Source organism: Heterodontus francisci, chromosome 27 (genome assembly GCF_036365525.1).
Source record: "Heterodontus francisci isolate sHetFra1 chromosome 27, sHetFra1.hap1, whole genome shotgun sequence".
NCBI lineage: Eukaryota > Metazoa > Chordata > Chondrichthyes > Heterodontiformes > Heterodontidae > Heterodontus > Heterodontus francisci.
Window position 1 is genome coordinate 18,434,548 of NC_090397.1, and position 15,899 is coordinate 18,450,446.

The window sequence follows — 15,899 nt, forward strand, 5'->3', positions numbered from 1 at the left end:
TTGTGTTTTTATAATTAACAAAAGCCTCTATATAAAATATCTGCCACAGGCAGCCATTGAAAGTATAAACTACAGGTATAATGAAGGACTGTAACACACTAACATGTATATACACAAATCTTTATAAAAAACTGTATATGAACACTTTGCATTGAATAGAGGTTGCACAGTTCATATTTAAAGGTTAACTTCAAAGCTTTTGTCAAAATAATGCTGCCATTTAACACTAAATTAACCAAGATATTTTTAAATAGATTATTTGAAAAGATCAAAACAACAAACTGAATTTAATTCAAGACATTGTGCAAAAACTAAGGTGGCAAGATTCTGCCCAAACAGCAGGATGATTTCCAGGTCAGGAACCCAGACACGTGAGCAGTGGGCCTTCTGGTTGAACTTTCCAGAAGGCGTCCAATTAGGAACCTGCCTCCAGTATCACTGTACGATTAGAGATGGTGGGCGTGATGGCGAGTCGGGATCGCGATTGAGCAAGCAGGATTTGAAGGGCCTTCACACAGCTGCACAGAGATTTGTGCTGTGGTGTCTTGGAGGAGCTATGTCTGAAGAAAACGGAAGGGAGATGGGGAAGATCTGTAGCCCCATTTAGTTGTGAAGGTCTCCTGCAGGAACTGCCAGCAATTTCCTTACCAAGACCACTATCATTAATATCACACTCAAAGACCTGTTGCGGTCATCGCAAGCCTCTGTCTACGGCTGATCTCAGGCTTGCTGCTTTATAGTACTGAGTGCATGTCAGTTGCAGGCCTCAATGGTGTCCTGCTGCACACTCGTCACTTCTAAGTTGCCTTGTTTCAGGTGCTGCGTGCCCTGTCCGCTGTTGGCAAATCGCCACTGCAGGCGCAAATTGCCTCCTTAAATACCTTAATTGCCTTCCAGCTGCTGTTGAGCGGGTTGCTGACAAGACTCCCAACCTGTTCCTGGGAAAGGAGGAAGGAGGCAAGAAGAGGTCAGGATACCGGCCCGACGGCTTTTTCTCAATTTTCCCACCCACCCGCCCCCAAACCCATCTCCAACGGGGAAAGTTCCCTCCATTAAGTGGTTATTAATTATTAGTCAGCTAAGCAACTTCTCAAGTTCCCTTTACTAGTCTATTATTTAAAAAAGAACTACGTTAAACTCAAATAAGCAGTAAAAAACCATTATAAAGACAGCTGAGCTTACACTGAAATTTTTCAGTGGGTCTCTAAAGAATGAACTTTTATCGATACTGTGAAGTCATCCCTGAGGAGGTCATCATTCAGTTCCAAAATGCTGTCATTTGTTTCATTTTATGGGGAGTTTGGTGGGGGGGCATTGAGAAGAGGTACCCAACAACAAAGCATCACAAAACTGGACTGGAAACATTAGCAGACAAATGGGTTCAAAATTCTCTGGAATGGGGGTTATTTGCTACCAGGCCAGTTGCGATATTCTTGGTGGCACACAAAAGTAAGCCATGCATTGGGAAACTAAAGACGATGAAAAATCAATTTCTATTTCTCCCACCTGATAATCCAAATACACGAGGTTTCTTTGAAGGTGATGAGTGAGGATATCATTCTAACAGGCAGCAATAAATAAGAACAAAGAATGCAAAATAAGAAAGAGAAACAGCAGCAGAGGATAATCAGTTTAATTAGAAATACCAGGAATTTAAGGAAACAGTCACTGATACTACAAGGTTGCATCTGTATCACTCAATTTACAAAACAGCAACTCTCAGTTATAAATTAAAAAGCAAAGCCAAGTTTAAGCACTTGCTTGAAAAGTACATTAATCAGCATAGAACAAGGGAAACATGAAAAGGAAAAAAATTGCAGGGCTATGGGGAAAAAGCAGGGAATTGGGACTATAATAAAAACAGGAAGTGCAGGAAATACTCAGGAGGTCAGGCAGCAACCATGGAGAGAGAAGTAGAGTTAATGTTTCAGGTCTGTGACCTTTCATCAGAATGGGGGAAATTGGGACTATTTGGTAGATCTTTCAAAAGCATAGATAGGCATGATGGGCCAAATGGCCTCCCTCCGTGCAATATAATTCTACACTTTGTGAAGTCAATGGCAAACTGGACTACTTAAAAATGATAAGCAATCTGTCAGGTAAAATGGGCACTTCCAGCACAAAACGTTTGGCCGTTTAGTACAAAGTCACAAAAGTAAGATATTTCCCTCTCAGATGCAATTCATAGAACAAGCAAATTAAGTGGTGCACATTCAGGTACAAGATCAGTAAGTTCAGCATTTTAGTTTTGATCTCCCATCCACAACATAATGGGTATTTACACAAGTACAAAGCTAACTTCACAACCACACATTTATGGGAATCACCTCTTATAATCTTACTGGTGCAGTGTATGAAAACCGTTTCAGCAAAAGCAACCTATTTATTTTTATAAAGACTGATGAAATCAATATAGGATAGGACAGTTAGCCATTTTTAGATTTGACAAGATTGGAAATTCAATCATAAACAAAAGTTGCATAAAAAGGACAACTATATATAAATATTACAAAGTTAAAAAAAAACTTGATGAGCACAACTACAGCAATCAATTATGGATGAGCAGATCATAAGACAATGGTGATGGAGTACAACAGATTATCTGACAGCTGACCTTGGGATTTGCGTCACTGAGATTCAGCTGCACGAGCTGCGCTGCTGTGCGCTCCCGGATGCTGTTCAGTTCCGCTTGCTGCCGCCTCAGCTTGATGAGCAGCAGTGTCAGCTCCTCTGGCTGCAGGTATGCAGTTTGGGGAGCCAAAAGAGGGGGGAAACACATTAATTTGTTACCTCTACAACTGGATTACCTAAAAGTACACAATTCTCTGAAAGTAGAAGCTGAACTAAATATATAAGCACTGCAAAATGTTAACGCCAGACATCACTGTTGGGATGAACAGCATTAGAGATTATATTGTCACATAATGGCTGATCATTTTTGGCACATAGATACACATGGAGAGAGAGAGATATCTGGATACAATTCACAATGAACCACTTTCATTTTCACCCATATGCAGGTGCAAACAAGAATCAGAATTACACACAATCAATAGGTTCTTTCAAAACACATGGAGATTCCTAACTTCTCTGGACACATGCCAAAGCATGTTACATGTAGTCCATCAAAAACTGTTCAAGCATAATTCCTCCAGGGGAGTTTCTTTGAGACTTGACTGCAATAGATTCAATTACATTTTTACTGAAATGCATCTTGCATAGTTGGAAGTGTTTTTACATTTTTATAACAATATTTGAAGTAGCAGCTATCCCTTTCCGAGTGCGCAAGTGAAGGAGATCAAAGACAATTTTACTCTGGCACTTGCATCTCAGAACTCAAATTATCCATGATAATGAATATTTTGTGGCCCTATCACAAAGAATTTAATTTGGATACAAAAAATTGTGGATGGGAATTTGTTTTATCCTTCAATCAGAGGCCACACAAAATCAGATAGAGGATTTCCTCCCAAAATCACTCAGCTAACACCAATGCATATTCCATGCCTTGACAGCCAGAGGTTATGTGTGCAGTTTTGTGGAAAAAATAGAAATATATAAACAGATCCACAACTTCGTTTATTTAGTTCAGGGCTGAAAACCTCCACTTGTTTATTTATTTATTTGGAGATACAGCACTGAAACAGGCCCTTCGGCCCACCGAGTCTGTGCCAACCATCAACCACCCATTTATACTAATCCTACATTAATCCCATATTCCTACCACATCCCCACCTTCCCTCAATTCCCCTATCACCTACCTATACTAGGGGCAATTTATAATGGCCAATTTACCTATCAACCTGCAAGTCTTTGGTTGTGGGAGGAAACTGGAGCACCCGGCGAAAACCCACGCAGTCACAGGGAGAACTTGCAAACTACGCACAGGCAGTACCCAGAATTGAACCCGGGTCGCTGGAGCTGTGAGGCTGCAGTGCTAACCACTGCGCCACTGTGCTGCCCTAAAATACAGTAAAGAGCAGTTATAAATCTAGTTATAAATGTCCAGTTATAAATTCTTCTCCAGCTTTTTGCTTTGACTTGAAAGAAACAAAGCAACAAACTTGCATTTATGCAGCACTTGTCGCGACCTTTGGACATCCCAAAGCACTTCACAGCCAATGAAGTATTTTTGAAATGTAATCACTGTAGTGATATAGGAACACGTGATGATCGATGTGCACAGATGTTCACAAAGAGCAGGGAGAAAAAATAAATTGGATAATGTGCTTTAGTGATATTGGTTGATGGATAAATATCAGCCAGGATATGTAGAGAACTCCCATGCTCTACTTCAAATAGTGTCAAGGGATCGTTAATGTCCTCCTGAGGGCAGACGCCTCGGATTAACATCTCATCCAAAACCCCGCACAGTCCAGGCCAGTATTCACTCAGTACTGCACTGAAGCGTTAGCCCAGATTATGTGCTCAAGTAAATGGAGTGGGGCTTAGAGGCAAAAGTGCTACTACAGAGTCATGGTTGAAACCAGAAAAATTTAACTGATCAAAATATTCTGATTTCATATTCTCATTGCAGAGTTTTACACAATGCGAGCTCAGACTTGGAATTCAGGCTCAAAGGCTTGCAGCCTGAACCATTTCCCATAAATTGTGAACAGGAAATCATTCAAGCCTGAGAATCAGGTAATGACACTGTACATTAGGAGTGGCTTACTCATCAGATGTCCTTTGTGAAGAGCTATTATGAGTGCTAATTGCATGAAGAGCTGCACAAGCTTTTAAAGTGACCACTTATTGATAAATTTTATGATGTCGATCTTGTTAAACAAAATCCTCTCCAAATCAAACTTAAAAAATGGCATGGATCATTACTGCGATTTTTCTAGCCACTTCTAGCACTAGTTAACAGTGCATTACTCCCGCCTCAGGCATAAAAACTGGGGGCTTGTCCAGGATTCAAATCCAACGTGAATTATAAGGGGAGTAATAATTTGAAAGAAAAAGTAAAAGGAACCAGGTTTCTTGTATAAGGGTAAAGGCTATACTATCAGAATGGCAGTGGCAGTTGCAGCAGAGTTTCTGAGAAAGGAGAATGTGCCCCTCAGGGACTTCAGCACTTTAACCAAGGTTACATTGATAGAATTGGCAGCAAAATTGGGGCTAGAATTGAAATCAGGTGCTAAAAAGGCAGAGATATTTGATATAATAGAGCAACATTTAAAATTGAAAGAAGAGGAGGAGTAAGACGACGACAGTAAGTCAGAGTGTGATGCAGTGGAATTGGCTAGAATTCAGTTAGAAACAAAAAAACCTGAGCAGGAACAAGAATTGAGAAAACTTAGGCTTCAACAGGAAACAGAAAAAGAGACAGCAATAGCATTGGAAAGACTTGAACTTGAATTTCAGAGAGAAAGTGAAAAAGAAGCAAGGGAATTCAAATTAAGAAAGATGGAACTAAGACAAAAGGGTGGTCTTGACTCCAGGAAAAATTCTGGTCAAGAAGAATCTGAATCCAGCTCAGGTCCTAGCAAAATGCTTTTAAAATTTATACAAGCTCTCCTGAAGTTTGAGAAAGGGACGTAGAGGCATTTTTCTTTCTTTTGAAAAAATAGCCAAACAAATGAAATGGCTAAAGGAAAGCTGGACACTGCTTATGCAAAGCAGGTTGACAGGCAGAGCTCATGAAGTTTATGCCATGCTTTGTGAAGATTATGAAATAGAAAAAAAGGCTATTCTCACTGCATGAGTTAGACCCTGAAGCTTACTCTCAGAAGTTTCAGAATTTATGGAGATTAGCTGGGCAGACGTATGTTTAAATTTGACTGTTGGATACGGGCATTAAAGATGGAAACCATGTATGAGAACCTTAGAGAATCGATTCTCTTGGAAGAGTTTAAAAATTCAATCCCTCCAGTTGTGAGAACTCATGTAGATAACCTGAAAGTTTTAAAAGCTAGGCAAGCAGCAGAACTTAATGATTTTGAGCTTGTGAATAAGCCAAAACCTTTAGTCCGTCACCCCCACAAACCCAAGAAGGATAAAAAGTGGGAGAGCGAAAGAAGGCAAGTAGTCGGGAACAAGAAGGAACAGCTGGGAATGCCCCAGGATCACCACCTTAGGCCAGAAAGAAAGGTGCTGAGGGTAAAAGTGAGGTCCGCAAGCCGAAGCATTAACATTGTCACAAGGTAGCACATCTTGGTTCAGAATGCTGAAAGTTACGAGGTAAACCTATGGGACTTGTTGTGGTACAAAAAACTAATGCTGAGAAAGAGCCTCTTTTTCTGACTGAGAGTACAGAAGACCAGACTATAGCTTTAACGACAGCTGTAAAACCAGGCACAAAAACCAAAAAGTGAGTGTAGAGGTTAAGAATAAGATACCTGAAAGTTGTAATGAATTCTTGTCAAAGGGAAAAGTAACTCCATATCCCTCAAGTGAGGCAGGCAAACCTATCATTATACTTAGGGATACAGGAGCAACCCAAAACTCTTTTGCTGGGGAAAGGTATAACATTTCCAACAGACTGAACACTAAAGTTTTAGTTAATGGAATTGATGGGGAGTATATACCCGTATCTTTATGTAGGGTGCACCGAGAGTGTGACCTAATATCTGGGATGGTAATTGTAGGAGCTGTCCATAGTTTGCCAGAAGAGAGAATTGACTTACTCCTATGGAACAATTTGGCTAGATCAAAAGTATCAGTTTCTCCCATAGTCACCGAGAAACCAAGTGAAGTTAAGGAAACAGAACAATTACAGAAACAAGTTCCAGGAATATTTCCAGCTTGTATAGTCACCCAAACAATGGCTAAACAGGTCTCATTCTCTGAGGTAAAATTGGCACCACAAACAGGTAACTAAGTATCTGAAACTTTATTTGGGGATTTGGATAATCCAAGTGAGATGTTTAACAAATCTTCTACAATTGCAGCACAACAAGCTGATCCAGAGTTACATAGAATAGCAAAGTCGGCTCTGACAGAAGCTGAGGCGAAAAGGAGTTCTAGAAGGCTATTATATTGAAGTTGGGGTTTTGAGGAGGAAATGGAGACTGCCTCATAGACTTACGAAGACTGGACGGTTGTTCGACAGATAGTGGTACCACCTAATTATATCCAGGAAATATTGAGGTTAGCACATGACATTCCTCTAGCAGGACATTGGGGGATTCAGAAGACTAAATCATGTATAAGTCAACATTATTGGTCAGGCCATACAAAGGACATAAAGCAGTCTTGTTGGGACATGTCATACGTGCCAAACGGTGGGAAAACCGCAACCTACCATAAAATTGGCGCCACTAATTCCCATACCAGTTATTGAGGAACCATTTAGTAGGGTATCAATAGGCTGCGTAGGATCCTTGCCAAATACAAAAGCAGGACATCAATATTTACTTACTATCATGGATATGGCTACTTGATTTCCAGAGGCCATTCACTTGAGGACAATTACTGCCCAAGTAGCAGTAGAGAAGCTAACCCAATTCTTTAAGATATGGATTACCACTTGAAGTTCGATCGTATCAAGGTTCCAATTTCATGTCAAAAATATTTCAAGAAGTCATGGGCAATTTGGGTATCAGACAGTTAACATCTTCAGCATATCACCCACAGACACAGGGAGCTTTAGAGAGGTACCATGAAACTTGCAAAACAATGTTTAGAGCATACTGTCATGAATATCTGCATGATTGGCATAAAGGGCTAGACTTTCTTTAATTTGATACAGAGATTCACTGAATGAGTCTACAGGTTTTAGTTCTTTCGAATTAGTTTACGGGCATGAAGTAAGAGGTCCTCCAAAACTTATCAAAGACAGATTCTTGGAACAAAGAAATGAATCTTTGATACTAGACTATGTATGTGTGTTCCGGGAAAGGTTCACAAAAGTTTGCAAAGTGGCTCAGGAACACCTCAAGTCATCCCAAGCCAATATGAAAAAATGGGCAGACGAGAATGCTAAGACCCGAAATTTTCAACCAGGGGATGAAATATTAGTATTGTTACCATTATAGGGTGAACCATTAAAAGCACGGTTCAGTGGTCCAGATAAAGTGGTCAAAAGAGTGGGTAAGGTCGATTACTTGATTGACAACCCTGATTGCAGGAAGAAGAATCGGTTGTGTCATATTAATATGTTGAAGCAATATTTTCGCAGGGAGGACGATAAGGCAGTACAGGTATGTCAGGTAATAGGGACTGTTGAGAAGGAAAAGAAGCGTGAAGATGAGACAGAAGGCGGCCTAGACAATTCTCAGATTGAACCTCCTACTATCCGGTTAGTGAATACAGAATGGCTAGGAAAATTGGCCATGTTTTTGTACTTAGATGCAGGACAATGTGAAGACCTGACAAGGCTTCTCACAACATTTAGAAGAGTCTGTAGGGATAAGCCAGGATGTACAACCTTAGCCACACATGATGTGGATATAGGGGAATCAGTTCCTTCAAAACAACATCCTTACCGCTTAAGTCCAGACAAACAGGCCCAAATAAAAGCAGAAATCCAATACATTGCTGGAAAACAACTTAATTGAACCTAGTCAAAGCAGCTGGAGGTCACCAATAGTCTTAATGCCTGAACCTGATAGGTCAACTTGACTTTGCACAGACTACAGAAAAGTCAATGGAGTAACGAAGGCAGACTCCTACCCAATTCCTCGTTTAGAAGATAGTATTGACAGAATGGGCAGCGCCATATGTCTTAGAGAAAACATTTGTTAAAGGGATACTGTCAAATTGCTTTGACACCCCAAGCTGAGGAAGAATCAGTTTTTGTTACACTGGACGGGATTTTTTAGTATCAAGTGATACCACACAGGTTAATGAGTACTCAAGAAACTTCTCAGAAAACAGTGAACCCAATAGTAGCCAGTGTTCCCAACAGTGCAGTTCATCTGATTGAGATGATGGTCTATAGGGACACTTGGAAGGAAAACATGAAACATTTGGGAGACTATGTTTGGAAGGTTGCAATTGGCTGAATGGGACAACCTTCGTAAAAAATTAAAACCAAAATGCTGAAGCATTTAGATAGGGTTTGTTGTTGCAGCCTTGGCACTTGAAAATTGTATACATTTCGGGAAAAAAAACAATGTCATCGCTGATGCTTTGGCACGAGTTTAATCTTGTTGAGTTACATAACTATGGTACAAAGAAAAATTGTGTTAACTATTAGTGGAGTGAATGCGAAAATATGTTTAAAGTTTTATTTTTCAACTTCTGTTTCACATTCAAGAATGGCGTTTCATTTCGCCAAGGAGGGAGGTGGCATAAGCGGTTTTTTAAAAACTAGGAGGTCTGTGCGCCTTTAAGACTGAAAAAAAAGAGTGGACAATAACTGCAGAGGTTTCGTGTTTGAAGAGTCCAGGCTGCAGGGCAATTTGCATCCAAACATGCTGATGGTATTATGACAGTCTTATGACTCCTATTGAGAAAGGATTGCAGTTCCATTTTGGCATGCTTTATTCAGGGGATAAATAAAGTGACTATTTTTCTGGTAGATGGAAACCTTATTAATATGCTGTGACCTCTGGAGTAGTGGGATTGAATTAACAGTGCATTACTCCTGCCTCAGTCCTAACAATGCTTAAATCTCCATTTCCATTCTAGTTCTATGCCAAAGTTCAGTTTTTTAGGATTGTATTTCTTTTAATAAATCTTCACAAATTATAGCTGGGGAGGTGGCGTAGTGGTAATGCCACTGAGCAAGTAATCCAGAGGCCCAGGCCAATGCGCTGGGGACACGGGCTCAATTCCCACCATGGCAGCTGGTGGAATTTCAATTCAATTAATTAATAAAAGAAATCTGCAATTGAAAGCTAGTGTCAGTAATATTGCTATGAAACTATCAATTGTCGTAAAAACCCATCTGGTTCACTCATGTCCTTTAGGGAAGGAACTCTGCTGTCCTTACCTGGTCTGGCCTCCATGTGACTCCAGACCCAAAGCAATGTGGTTGACTCTTAACTGCCCTCTGAAATGGCCTATCAAGCCACTCAGTTGTCAAAGGCAATTAGGGATGGGCAACAAATGCTGGTCTTGCCAGTGACGCCCACATCCCATGAAAGAATAAAAAAAGGTGAAAAGTTAATTTCAGCAGAGTTAAAAGGTCACCTTCTAGTAATTTCTAGAATAAGTTTTTCCAGTAGGACTCCAGCCAGAGAACAGCCACTCATTTGTCATCCAAGGCAACAGCAGAGTGCAATTAAACACAGCATCATGCATATACAGTGTCAGTCTGTACTTTTAGCCAAAATGATACAAATCTATTAAAATCCATGACAAGACTCAAATTGGGTCACCTCTTATTATGCATCACTTATTAAATGTTAAACGTGCAAAAGAATTTTTCTCACTCTAGTAAAGACTGATAAAACCAAAGCATAGTTCATTTCTTGCTATTATATTTTGAGATAAAATATTCTAGCATTCTGGCAGGGACAAATGCATTTGTCAAACTGAAGCAATATCAAAATACACATTAGAGTGAGAAAGGACAAATAATTTTCAAACTGCATGCTTTCATCTTTTGCACTGAACAGAAACAGTAAAATAAAAGATAATGCTCCAGAATTTGTCATCAGCAGTGAAGCGACGGCACCTCCGCATGACCTTGAAGAAAGCTGACCACAAAGATCAGCGATTTCGGTGGCATGGTCTTTGCCTTTCCCGACAACTTAAATCTGACACCAAGTCAAGGACATGTCCAGGTGTCCAGCAACAGTGATGGCATCAACAACGCTAAGTAGCCAATTACACATTGAAGTATTCTAACAGACTACAAACCAGTATTAAAAATGCACTATTTATCCTTCACTTCATAAACTTTACAGAGAACGAAATAAATGACTGGCACATATACATTAGAAACTGAAATATCTTAAACATTAAAAACCTGGAATTACCAGAATGGGAAAAAATTTAGATAAAATTAGTTTTTCAGGATCAGAAAGGTTCTTCAGCAGTAGTTATGACAGTACATTAAAAACCCAGCTACACCTCATCAGCAAGGCATAATGTTCTCGGGTGTCTTTAACAGTGATATTACAGCAGAAAAGGAGATGTTCTCTTCTGTTCAGTCATTTCTAATTGATTGCATTTTGTGGGTACTTCAACAATGCATACTATGGAGAAGCATAGAAGCACTGGCAGCAACTTCTGGATATCCATGTTTAACTACCTGTGAGGAATCCAGACGTTGCTGTCAGTTTTGGAGGAGTGCTGACAGCAAACGCTGACAGTTTCATCGTCATTACCACTGCAAAATCTGGGTTAATGGCTTTTTATAGACTAATATGGTATGTACAGCACAGTAATAAAATAATAAGAGTCAGTTTGAAACAAGAAACACAGAAAAGTAAGTCAGGATTATTTGTGGGAATGAGTTCTTTGATGGCCAGCCATCTGTACTGCATGCTCACTGAGGTCATTCGCTAATTACTTTCTGGAATGATGCTTTTCTTCTGCTGTGAGTGCTTTAAAATGTGTGACAGCATGCTTCATAGATTCCAGACTGCACAATCTTGGGTTAAATGCTCCTAGATTTCTGGATGACTGCCACCTTTACTATGTCTTCTCTTCAGGTTATTCTTGAACCATTTGTTTTGAATCCTATTGACCGTGTTCTTGTCACCAGTTGACTGTGGAATATGGCTATAGGAAGATACTCACCTGATATATAGACACCTCCAGCCCACCAATACTAGCCAGTCTAACCATAATTAGAATGCTAGTTATGCCGGTGCACTGTACCACTTGGGTATTCATCACTGCTCCCTGTCCCTGATTTTTAACAAAATAATACGCATGTTTCTACTGCTTTGCATGCCAATTGTGGAGAGTCCAAGTTTCATGCCTGTAGTTGAATGCATGTCTGCACTACATCACAGCTTTGTCTTTGGTCCTGAACATTATAGAACTGGCGGTCACTCTCGTTTGCCTGAAAAAGTTGTTCATTTTCTGGCCTAACAACGAATCACATTGTTTAGACACACATTGTAATAAACATGTTAGCAATCTTTAGATCAGATATGTTGCATGATTGCTCCAGCCTAGCCTGGTGTGTAACTTAGATCTTTTCTCAAGCTAGTAATCTACCTGCAACACAAACCTGACCACCAGACCGAACAATATGTTGTAGTTTAACCTTATGGACAAGTACAGTCCCAACAGTAATAAAAGTTTATGCCATTTAGACCAAGATCAGAATTGCAGCCTGGAATTATATAGATTGACATCCATGTTCAAATTTGTTGAAGCATCATCCAGAATAGCTACAGAAAGAGTTGGAAAGGCTTGGGCAACTATGCAACCTTGCTTTGCATTATTAGTTATGGAGACTTAATTGGATAAGTTATCAACTCCTGGGCCCATATGGTCACAATGAGTTGCCTCCATTATTATAAACTAATTAGAAGAAACAACCTAATTCAGCAGCTTCCAGATCCTCTGTGATATCCATCAATCAAGGCATTTCTCCTGCAGATCTGGGACCACAAATATATCAACTGTTCCAGTTTGCAAAATACAACATTACGCTTCAGGCATTAAGTGCCTTGGGGTGGTTTTCAACATGAAAGGTGCTATATAAATATCGTCATCCACATCACAGGGGGAGAGGGTGGTGTAGTGGTAACGTCACTAGACTAGTAATCCCGAGCCCAGGCTAATACTCTGGGGGCATGGGTTTGAATCTCACCACAGCAGATGGTGAAATTTGAATTCAAATAATAAATCTGGAATTAAAAGCTAGTCTAATGGTGACCCTGAAAGCATTGTCGATTGTTGTAAAAACCCATCTGGTTCACTAATATCCTTTAGGGAAGGAAATCTACCGACATTTGACTCCAGACTCTTAAATGCCCTCTGAAATGGCCTAGCAAGCCACTCAGCTCAAGGGCAATTAGGGATGGGCAATAAATGCTGGCCTAGTCAGTGACATCCACGTTCCACAAATGAATAAAAAAAATATTTACTAAAAATTGATTTTCATATAAAGGCAACTTGAAAACTTCTCGAAAGAAGAGAAAGTTGTCATTTCATGGAAATTGGTAACAAGGAATGAGTTTTTGCAAATGCTTGGAACAGATTATTTTTCCTAGATCAGGTGGAAGAATAGGTGTAGACTTTGTGCAATATTTTATCAACATTTCTTCAGGTATCCCATTATAACCTGACACTGTACTGCTGTTTGCTGACTTAAATATTAAATGGTCAAGTTTTCCACTCATTGGACTACTTTCACAACTTTGGGGTATAAACTGCAGGGAAGTTGGAAATATTCTTTCCACAAGGTATCGCATATAGTCAGATATCAATATGAAGTACTGATCAATATAGGATATGAAGTTAACCACTGACAGGAGAAAGTGCAGTAACAAGAACTAAAGCCAGAGTACAATTTCCCTTATTAAAACAAAATCCACTGTTAGCTTATTGAAAAAAAAATCCTTTTTATATAGGTCATCAGTGAAGAGCAAAATGATCAGAGATAGGTCATGTGCAATACATAGTAGCTCCTTGTTAAAGTGTTCACATGGGAGCCATATGAAGACAGCATGGTAATGAATGACACATTGTGATATACAACTATTAATGTTTGGAACTGAACAAAAAAATGCTTTAGTTTAGCCAAAGGGTTCAGATAATAGAACGCAAGAGCAAATGCTTGAGTGGTTTATGGATATCATCTGACCTGAGAGATTAAATTACAGCCTTTTAGTCACTTCACTTTTGTAATATGTACCATTATCTCAATAAAACAAAAGCTATCCAAATGATAGTTAAAAGCAGAGCTGTGATTAGATTAACTGGAGACCATAAGGCTATTATGATGTAATCACTGCAGAATACTGTCACATGATCACAGGAAGAGAAAGAATTAGTCTGCAGTTCAAAGGAATATTAGGGGTCAATTAAAAGGCACACAAGGTTATAGAACAGACATAGTCCTGTCAGTTAATCGCCCACTGCACCAGTCGTCAGTTCTGTGAATGCAGATGAATGAGAGAAGATGGCACGGTATGGACCAATATTCATCATTTTTTTTAAAAAACACTATATGGTGCTCCTACACCAATGCTCATGGACAAAAATTAAAATTGTTACTTCTTTCCTTCTGCAACTGTTACTGAATTTTTGGCTCAAGCATTTTTACCTGTTGTCTACCTCTCACTTTTTCTCACTGCCCCCTTTTTGGAAGTCACGCTTGTCTGCCGCAACAGCAATGAAGGCTTGCCTTTATATAGCTCCTTTAATGTAGCAAAATGTCCCAAGGCACTTCACAGGAGCATTATTTGACACAGAGTCACGCAAGAAATTGTTTGCTCAACGAGTTTAGGTTTTCAGGAACGCCTTAAGAGGGAAAAGGAGGATCGACAGGCTGAGAGCTTTAGAGAGGGAGTTCCAGAGTTTGGGTCCTTGGCAACTGAAGGCACAGCTGCTAATAGTGCAGCAATTAAAATCAGGATGCACAACAGGCCAGAATTGGAGAAACACAGATATCTTAGAAGGTTCTAGGGCTGGAGGAGGTTCCAGAGATAGGGAAGGGAAATGCCATGGAGTGATTTGAAAATGAGTGTTTTAAAATTAAGGCATTGCTCAACCAATGTAGCTCAGCAAGCACAGGGGCGACGGATGAACAAAACCTGGTGTAAGTAAGGATACAGGCAGCAAAGGTTTGGACAAGTTTAAGATTATGGAGGGCAGAGGATGGGAGATTGACCAGGAGTGCATTGGAATAGTCAATCAAGAGGGAACAAAGACATGGATGAGGATTTCAGTGGCAGATGAGCTAAGGCAGGAACAGAGTTGGGCGATGTTATGGAGGTCGAAGTAGGTAGGCTTAGTGGCAGCATGGATATGTGGTTGGTAGCTCATCTCTGGGTTAGATTCGCCACCAAGGTTGCAAACAGTCTGGTTCGCCCTCAGGCAGTTGCCAGTTAGAGGAATGGAGTGAGTGTGTTGCTAGGGAATTGAATTTTTAGCAGGGGCCGAAGACAATGGCTTCAGTCTTCTCAATACTTTGTTGGAGGCAACTTCTGCTCATCCAGTACTGAATGTCAGACTAGAAGTGTAACAATTTGGAGATAGTTGAAAGGTTGAGAAAGGAGGTAGTGAGGAAGACCTGGGTATCACCAGTGTTTTTGGATGATGTTGCTGAGGGGAAGCATGTAGATAAGAAACAGGAGGTGGCCAAGAATAGATCCTTGGGGGACACCAGAGGTAATGATGCTGGAGTGGGAAGAGAAGCCATTACAGATGATTCTTGGGCTACAACTGGATAGATAAGAATGGAACTTGACAACTGCAGTCCCACCCAGTTGGACAACAGAGGAGAGGCGTTGGAGGAGGATGGTCTGGTCAACTTGTTCAAAAGACTGCATACAAGTTGAAAAGGACAAGGAGTGATAGTTCACCACAGCCACAGTCATCTGTAACTTGGAAAAGAGCTGTTTGGGTACTATGGCGGGGTGGAAATCTGATTGGAGAGATTCAATCATGGAGTTCTGGGAAAATGGGCATGGATTTGAGAGGCAAAACACGATCAAGGAGGTTGTAGATGGGGTAGTAGTTTGCAAGGACAGAGGGGTCAAGGTGTTTTTTTGAGGGGCATGATGACAGAAAATTTGAAGGGGAGAGAATCATTATCAGCTAACATGGGGGCCAAGAAGGGAAGTTGGGTGGTCAGCTGTTTAGTGGGAATACAGTCGAGGGAGCAGGAGGTGGGTCTCAAAGACAGACAGACTTGCATTTATATACTGCTTTTCATGACCACTGGACGTCTCAAAGCGCTTTGCAGCCAATGAAGTACTTTTGAAGTGTAGTCACTGTTGCAGTACAGGAAACGCAGCAGCCAATTTGTGCACAGTTAGCTCCCATAAACAGCAATGTGACAATGACCAGAAACTCTGTTTTTGTGATGTTGATTCAGG

At 40.3% G+C, this 15,899-nt stretch overlaps 1 protein-coding gene across 9 annotated transcripts in view; it reads right to left on the minus strand.

Annotated features, from left to right (window-relative positions):
* plekha5 (pleckstrin homology domain containing, family A member 5) overlaps positions 1–15,899 on the minus strand; it is a 400,949-nt gene that overhangs the window by 59,739 nt on the left and 325,311 nt on the right. For 7 of the 9 annotated variants that reach the window (XM_068058936.1, XM_068058935.1, XM_068058934.1 and 4 more), the window contains one exon: positions 2,615–2,734. The exons of 1 other annotated variant lie outside the window; for it this stretch is intronic. In XM_068058936.1, the coding sequence (XP_067915037.1) occupies positions 2,615–2,734 (120 nt within the window). Of the gene's footprint in view, positions 1–1,506; positions 1,561–2,614; positions 2,735–15,899 lie in introns of all 9 variants that reach the window. One more of the 9 variants, XM_068058941.1, reaches the window with a different exon arrangement.